Source organism: Diplotaxodon limnothrissa, linkage group LG4 (assembly GCF_057381915.1).
Source record: "Diplotaxodon limnothrissa isolate DT_005_m linkage group LG4, D_limnothrissa_male_GT1.1, whole genome shotgun sequence".
Classification (NCBI taxonomy): Eukaryota; Metazoa; Chordata; class Actinopteri; order Cichliformes; family Cichlidae; genus Diplotaxodon; species Diplotaxodon limnothrissa.
In genome coordinates this window covers 2,118,049-2,126,839 of record NC_140599.1, presented here as the reverse complement: position 1 = coordinate 2,126,839, position 8,791 = coordinate 2,118,049, and the positions used below count along the sequence as shown (strand labels likewise).

General features: G+C 47.4%; 1 protein-coding gene across 1 annotated transcript; it reads right to left on the bottom strand.

The window, feature by feature from the left end:
• Nucleotides 1–373: 373 nt before the first annotated feature.
• Nucleotides 374–1,697, bottom strand: tmem187 (transmembrane protein 187). Its single transcript, XM_085351933.1, has one exon. The coding sequence runs from the start codon at nucleotides 1,627–1,629 to the stop codon at nucleotides 844–846; it is 786 nt and encodes a 261-aa protein (XP_085208059.1). The 5' UTR covers nucleotides 1,630–1,697; the 3' UTR covers nucleotides 374–843.
• Between the last annotated feature and the right edge of the window lie 7,094 nt (nucleotides 1,698–8,791).

Here is an 8,791-nt window from a genome sequence, read left to right as displayed (position 1 = left end):
ACTTTCCCCTCTTCCTAAATAACCAAATCACAGGTGCTGCCAAATCATGGTACATTTACACCAATAGCTGCCCCCGGAGGGTGAATAACACTCACGCAATCAATCCCCAGTGTAAGATGTGAAAAGGCTCTGGGCTGAACCATTTTAAGTGGTGGTGGGGGGTGCTATCTTATTTTAATGAACAACACTGACATATGCAAAACTAGGGTGGCACATGCTGCCCCTGTAGATCCGCCCCTGTGAGGAGGGGTGCCACATACTGTGACATAATGGGAAACCCTGAAAACTGAGCCGAACCATGCCGAGTCGATCTGAGTAGGTACTAATGGTCTGTAAGTCACAGTCAGACTAAACAACACACAGACATGTGTACTTTTCTTTATTTTAACTCAGATTGCACATGTGCACCACTGAACATTGTAAGTAAGCAGCAATCCTTCACCCCTCCTCCAGCAGAGCAGCCCTAAGGGGTGGTGAAGCTTAATGTCACATGTTTACTTCAGCTACACTGCAGTGGTCATCTTTGGTCTCAAGAGTCCACAAAAGTCCGGGGGGCTATCCTGGTGGTGCTTTTCCTGAGAGCAGCGGTTTTCTTTGTTCTGCCCTCCCACTGGCATCGTTCTGCTCATTTTTCTATTATTAGATACAGCTGATTGGAGCTGGAGCCACGTGGCTGGGGCACATCGAATGCTGCAGCTGCTCCTGTAGCTCAGGGAGAATCAATATTTATGTGGAACTAAAGTATTGAAGCTGAACAGAATCTAGAGTTATGCTGAGGTGAAGATGTGGTCTTGTGTGGAATGAGACAGAATGAACTCCCAGCTGGAGGATGCTGCGTGGCTGTCACTGCTGCTGCGGCTCAGTCTTGGCCCGCGCTCTGCTCGTCAGCCTGGTCAGGAAGCAGAAGCTGTAGTGGAACTGCAGCACGTCGCACACTTTGGACCAGAAGTGTCCGGTGAAGCGCTGGAACAGGCGGTACTGAGCCAGGTGGTGATCCAGCAGCTTCAGGAGCACGAAGCCTGCACACGACAGCAAAGCCAGCACGAGGTGTCTGCGCGTGCGCACATCTCCGTGCGTCCGCTGCACGTCAACCCCTTTGTACACCGCAAAGAGCACGTGACCTGCGAGCGCCGTGTCGAAGCCGCGTCGGTGTGCGATCGCCAGTCCGTAGCTGAGAACGGAGCCGAGCTCGAGCGTCGCCGCGTGCGACGCGCGCCATTCGGTCCGCCTCTCGATAAAGTCGATCCACACCGGCACCCACGCGAAGATCGGTAAAGTCAGCCACTGGTCGAGAACGGCTGGAGCGCGCCGCAGCATGGCCAGGCGCGTCCACTGTACGGGGCCGTAAAAGACGGCCATGAGGGCGAACACGTGCCTCAGGTAGCGGGCGCGCTCCGACTCAGCGCCGTCCCCGCGCCACAGCAGCCAGTACAGCCCCACGCACACGTAACCCACATTGACCACGCAGTTACAGGGCATCGCCAAGAACGCGGGCAGACCGTCGACCCGCCTCTCCGCGTAGTGTTCGGAACTCAGGTCCACGTCAACGTCCGCGAACAGGCCGGTGTTCACCAGGCCGACACACAGCAGGAAGCCCACGGACACGTGCACCACGGCCCGCCTCATCATCTCCGGACCTCCGCTCCGAGACTGGAACCAAAGGTCTTAGGTGTTTTTCCGCGTTTCAAAATCACGTGGTACAGAAACTGAAGGCTTGGATTGGCTGCCTTGATCCGGGCATGAGGCCGGCAGCCTCGAAACAGACGTTTAACACTGTCACGAGCGTCAGAAGCGCAGATCTGGCAAACACTGCTCAAGGCGTGGGTCAAAACACCCAGGCCACGTGACCACGACCAGACAAGGGTTAGGTTCCTGCTTCTTGTAGAGCCAGGCGCAAGGATTCACTGTTTATTATCCGGAGTCATTTGGCCTCGTCAGCACTGAATGACAGCTTTGGAAGGAAAACAGTATCCTCAATATCTCATTATTATTTTTGATGTGGACTGTGAAGAGTCAATAAACATTATATAGATATATCAATACCAGATAAATATCTTATTCTAATGATTACTGCGAGAACGTGAGACAGACAGAGACTGCTGGGCGATCTCCATTCACTCCTATTAGCAGAGAGAGAGAGAGCCACACACTGCTTTCAACATCAAATGTTATTTGGTGCTCCAGCTAGTGGTGTGCAGATCAATACTGAAATATCGATTCCTCTGATACCAGTCATTTATGTTCTAGAATCGATTCTCACATTAAAATATCGATATTTTAGTAAATTTGTAGTTTATCATTAACAGGAACACAGCGGAAAGAAACTATAACATTCGGATTGTCTGCATTGGAAGGAACTACGTCCTCTTCCACCTTTCATAGTCATGTGTGAAACACGGCTGCATAAATGTGTTGCAGCCCCTTGTCATGCGCACTCACAACACTGGCTGAGTGTAAACGGAGTCATGTGTGGACGTGTTTTACCTCCACAAACAGCCGAGACGCGGTTTGTGATACATGTGGCAAGAAAGTGAGGTGTTGTGGCAACACCGCTGACCTCGTCAAACACCTCACAGTAAATCATATCACAGAATAAGACGAGCGTATGCTGAGGCGAACTGAAGAGGAGGAGAGGGACAGGTGCTGCCAGGGCGAGACAGACGTCTCTCACGGAGTCCTTTAGTGCTGCAGGCAGGCAACGTGTTCAGATAGGCACAACTTCAGTTTTTTCATTTCTATATGATGAATTCTGCATTATTAAATGATAAGAACAAGTAATCTGATGTCCTGTAATCACAATGATTTGAGATACAATTAAAGATACAATAAATAAATAAATAAAATACGTTTTTGTACAAAGTATCGGTATTGGATCAGTATCGTCGATACCACCCTTATTTTTACTTGGTATCGGATTGGAAAGGAAATCAGTGGTATCGCTCATCACTAGCTCCAGCGACTTCATCCTCACTAGACCCCCGACACACACTGTGCCACCATAAGGAATACATGCATACTGTGAAAAGCTATAAAATTAATTAGACGCGACCCAATTCAATTCACATTACACATGTTTTTCCATTTCCTTTTTATTCCCACTGATGCTTCTGGTGCGAGTATCTCACAAACAGCAGGAGTTATGCAGGTTCACTATGACCAAAACTCCAGACTCACAGTAAAACATCACGCCAGCGTTACAAGATACAAAATCCACAGCAGGATAAAATCAAGTTTCTTTATAGTTCAGAGGCTGCTCAGCAGAGGATCATTTAAACATGCATGCGATTGATCTGAATTTGCCCATAAATATGATAAACAGAAGGAAAACACATATAGTCTTTTCATTTAAATATATATGTTTAAATTTATAAAAAATGAAGTCTTGTGATGGTGCTGTTTTTTATTATGTTGCTCTTTTTTTTGTTTGCTTTCTCTTCTGTTTTTTTTTCTCCATACAGGTGATCCAGGTGTTTTGTTTGTTTGTTTTCTTTCTTCCCCCCTTCTCACCGTCTCTTCTCCCCTTTGGTTTTCTTTCTCTCCCTCTCTTTCTTTCATTCTTTCTCCCTGTCCTATCCCCCAGTCACGTCTGTCCTGTTTGTAGCAACTGAAAATAAAATAAATTCATAATTATAATAAAGGTCAATCAAATGGACCAATATGGCAAGGCCATGATGATCCACTTGGTAAAATAAATCCGCTTGGCATCTTTCTTGGCCTCAAGACAACAATTCTGATGCTAAAGATCCAAACGGGACACAAATAAAAAAAATAAAAAAAAAAGAAGTCTTATTCTATGCCAGCTTCTAGCTTTGCTTGAGAAACTCCTAGAAAGCTTAAAAGTCAACCAAACACGTGCAAAGTTTCACATCTTTGAGCAAAAAACAAAGGTGAGTCCAACAACAGCTGTGTGGTTATTACAGTAAACCTTCCTCTGCATGCTTTGCCTTATACATCGGTTTGTTGTGAGCAACACAAATGTTAACAGAGATTTTTCTGAAGCACACTGAGCAGCACACTGCTGTCTTTAACAGTCTTTTTACTTTTCTTTCCTTGTTTGCACGACGATTTCTCCAAAACATGTGATGATTGACAGAATGATGTCATTAAGACTCATTGAGTGTGTTTAGTTTTGATCTTCATGAATCCCATGCGAGCCTCATCCTGTGCCCTCATAGGTTGAGGCTTAACTCCTAATCTTTGCAGATATAACAGAAGTACTGGACTTAAGCTTAGGTAAAGATGAATGGACAATAAGACAAACAGTCCAAGTTTAGTAACAATAGTTCATGTAAATACTGAGATCTGGAATCATGTGGTCAAACAAATAGGAGCATTGCGACAAAGTTGGGATTGTGTGCTGGTCTCAGGAAATATTAAACGGCCTGTATTTGTATAGCGCTTTTCTAGTCCCTAAGGACCCCAAAGCACTTTACGCATCCAGTCATCCACCCACTGGTGATGGCAGCTACATTGTAGCCACAGCCACCCTGGGGCGCACTGACAGAGGCGAGGCTGCTGGGCATTGGCGTCAGTCTCTGTAGGCAACGGGTGAAGTGTCTTGCCCAAGGACACAACGACCGAGACTGTCAGAGCCGGGGCTCGAACCGGCAACCTTCTGATTACAAGACGAACTGCCAATTCTTGAGCCACGATCGCCCCAGAAAGGAAAGGAAAGTTTCAGAGTTTAAGTGGAATAGTGGTATATGCTCCATAGAAACAATAAACTTGTTGATGTAGAAAATTTATAAAGATTTTTATTTTCAGTTCTAATTTGCTGCCAGTGTGTTTTAAATAGCAGGAACTGCAACTGCTAGAAGAGAGACCAGGCTGATTTATCTTCAGGAAATATTCAGTCAATAAAATGTCTCTTTGATCTGGAAAAAAACAACTATATATCTCTGTCATTTGGCCATGGGACATATTTTGCACAGTAGTACACAGAACCAGTTAGAGGGCACATGGAAAATCAGAGCTACTGGCAGATTCCCTTGTCTCCGATGTCTGAGGAAAAGAACGGCCTACAGTTTGTACCAATTTGTCACACTTCCGTTCAGCTTGTTTAGAGGTCGAACCACATTTTAGCAAACCCGAGAAGTGTGTGGTTGGATGGAGGGAGGTACAGTGCCAGGGGTCCCTCTTTGGATGTGGGCAGGTGCACCCTCATATGAAGAAAACAACAGCCATTACATCCTATCCATCTCCTAAAGCCAAAAACTTCACAGCACTTACCAGCCCCTTGACTGCCCTCAGCTGAAATGGTGCCCCAGATCTGGTCCGGTGGACAGAGCAGAGCCAGGTGGCATTCGTGCAGGTGAAGAAACTCCCTGTGGGGAACCCCGGTGATATCTGGCCTTTTAAGTTCAAGGTGGTCCATAGGCCAGGGCTACAGATGGTCATGGCTGATTTCCTGTCCTGCTTGCGGGGGTGGGTAATAGGTTAGGTTGCATGGCTCTTTGGCCTGAGGGAGATGATGGGGGTATGTGGCAGGGTGTGATTTGTGGATCAGTTACAGGGGATGGGTGGAGCAGTGGGTTCAGGGGTGGTGTTGGGGGAGGCTGACCACCACAGGGGATCTCCATCATCTAAGCAAGAGAAGGCAGCTGACTAGCTACACTAACAAAGACTGACAAAGAAATGGTGCAAATAAACATTCACTACTCTGCAATGCCGAGTTTGTCAGGTCCTTATGCTACATCTGCATTACTGTACATACATCATAATCAATCTAGTCCTTTTTTGTATGCTTCTAGAACTGTGATGTTTTTACGCTTTCCTGCATCCCTCCATGCCGACAGAGCTGACAGGGCTCCATGTGCAAAGCTCCCTCAGCCTTCCCAAAAGTTGATTCTGTTCTTCTGGACGTTTTCAGTGGGAGAAACATTTCGTCACTGTTCCAGGTGACTTCTTCAGTCTCAGCTAAATGGAAGGCTTCCAACCTTTTAAACAGTACATTTGCATAATGGTAATCATCTTCTACTATTGGCTTTTTTATCTTTCTCCATCTGTGTCAAAAGTTAGCTCTCTGTCTTTTCTCTCCCTGTGAAATACAGCAGCTGCGCCTTTAGCTGCAACACACTGTGTGACAAACTGCACACAAACAGTTTGTGTGTTTGCTGCATTTGAAATTACCTGCCACTGAAAAGGCATTATTGCCTGCATGGTTGCTTGTTTTCTGTAGGGCTAGCTAGATGCTGAAGTACTGCAACCGAAACTTATGGACACCTGCAGTTGTTCTGGTGTTACTGCAAGAAAAATAAAAAAACCCTTTTTATGCGACATCCCCTGGTCATTATTACACAAACAGAAATGATTTAGGATTGATACCTGAAAATTCTACTAAGTACAGTAACAAAGTATTTGTACTTTGTAACTTCCCACCTCTGTGCAACACTTTGCGAAGATGACAATATTTAGATGCTTGGGAGAGCGTCAGTCTGTGCCTAAAACGGTTGCCTACAGAAGAGTACTTCCGTTTGTAGCCATATGATCCTTGTGGCCACAAATGTAGTCGAGCCCTAGTGACTTTGATAGCATTCATAAAGAGGGACATTATTGTGAGACCTGAAAGCATCTGAGGGTTCAAAAACACTTTGTGTGAAAGCTCTTTCCACTCCGCCATAATAATCTTCGGGAGAGAGAAGCTCATAATGAGAAGAATGAGGACGATGATGGTGACTCTGAAGCTGAGGTAGCCAGCCTGACAATCATCCCTCCCCTACTGGCCTTAACCTTAAAGCAGAAAACTTACAAGCAGAAGTCTGGAAGCTTAAAAGTCTGCTTAGAAGAGTCACCGGAGCTGCAAAAGGGCTTTGAAGCAGCTGGATGATGGCAACTTCTTAGGGAGGGGCTGTATGATTAAGGCCTCTTTGACGATCCACATCCCCTGGAGAACCATAGACCGGAGGGGCAAGAGGACTGCACAGCCTGATCTGTTTGGCAAGGTAAATGCCATTATGGTCCTTTACTTACTAGCAGTGGCGGTCCTAGCCCGTTTGGCGCCCTGGGTGAACACTCCCTCTGTATCATAATGTTAGGTGTTTTCGTGTTTGTTGGTTTGTTTTTATTTTGTTTTATTTTGCGAGTTGGTTATTAGATGCTGCTCCAGCCAGCCAGAAAATCCCCCGCCGCCCTGCCCTCCCCTCCCTGTACCGCAAGCAGCAGGCGCACCTCGCAGATGGAGGGCTCCCTTACTGCCAGCAGATGGGTGATAGAAAACCGATCGGTGCCTATGCCATCCCCAGTATGCGCTGGCATGAGTACGAGCAATTTTATTTTAGTTTTTTTGCCGATGCCCGTGATGCCGCCCCCCACCACGATGCCGCCCCGGGCAACCGCCCGTGTCACCCGTATCAAAAACCGCTACTGCTTACTAGAACCTTTGCTGGAGCTGTGGAGGCAAACCTAGAAGCTAATCAAAAAGAAACAGTTGACCTCCTCAGACAGTTCAGGTTCGCTGGCCAATTAGGCTACATGTCCTTGACAGAGCATATTCATTCATTTTTCATTCATTTATTTGTTCATTTTCAGGCACAACAAATACCTATATTAAAATGCACAAAACAAAAAACAAAAATTGCCTGAAAAAGGAGTGGGACGAAGAAAACTTACTAAACTTATTAAATCCCACCCCTATACTCACTCATCAACAAAAAAAACCAATAAACTTCCCGCAGCTACGCTCATCATTGCATACAGACCCATCAAGAGCCCCGGGCACATACAAGCATCTAAACGGCAGCTCGCAAGCAACAATTAGAGCCTTCATAACTGAATACAGAATATATAAATTATAAATTGCATTACCACAGGTAACAGGCCCTTTTTGGGCCGGGCACGGCCCAAAAAGGGGGCATGGGCCCATCCTCCCGCAGGCCCACCACCTGCAGGAGGTGCCGTAGGGGTCGGGTGCATTGTGTGCCGGGCGGTGGCCAGGAGTGGAGGCCCTGGCGGACTGATCCACAGCTACCAAGACTGGCAATTGGGACATGGAATGTCACCTCTCTGGTGGAGAAGGAGCCTGAGTTTGTGCGTGAAGTTGAGAGGTACCGGCTAGATATAGTCGGGCTCACCTCTACGCATGGCTTGGGCTCTGGAACCAGTCTCCTGGAGAGGGGCTGGACTCTGTCTCAGTCTGGAGTTGCCCCTGGTGAGAGGTGGCGGGCTGGGGTGGGAATTCTAATATCCCCTCAGTTTGCTGCATGTACGTTGGGGTTCTTCCCAGTGGATGAGAGGGTTTGTTCCCTGCGCCTTAGGGTCGGGGAACGGGTCCTGACTGTCATCTGCGCTTATGCCCCGAGTGGCAGTTCAGAGTACCCAGCCTTCTTAGAGTCCCTGGGTGGGGTGCTGGAGGGTGCTCCACCTGGAGACTCTGTTGTCCTGCTGGGAGACTTCAATGCTCACGTGGGCAACGACAGCGAGACCTGGAGGGGCGTGATTAGGAGGAACGGCCTCCCTGATCTGAACCCGAGCGGTGTTTTGTTATTGGACTTCTGTGCTAATCACAGTTTGGCCATAACGAACACCTTGTTCGAACATAAGAGTTTCCATAAGTGCACGTGGCACCAGGACGCTCTAGGCCGTAGGTCGATGATCGATTTTGTAATCGTATCACCAGACTTGCGACCATATGTTCTGGACACTCAGGTAAAGAGAGGGACTGAGCTGTCAACTGATCACCACCTGGTGGTGAGTTGGATCAGGTGGCGGGGGAGGACGCTGGACAGACCTGGTGCACCTAAACGCATAGTGAGGGTGTGCTGGGAACGTCTAGCAGAGGCCCCAGTCTGCGAGA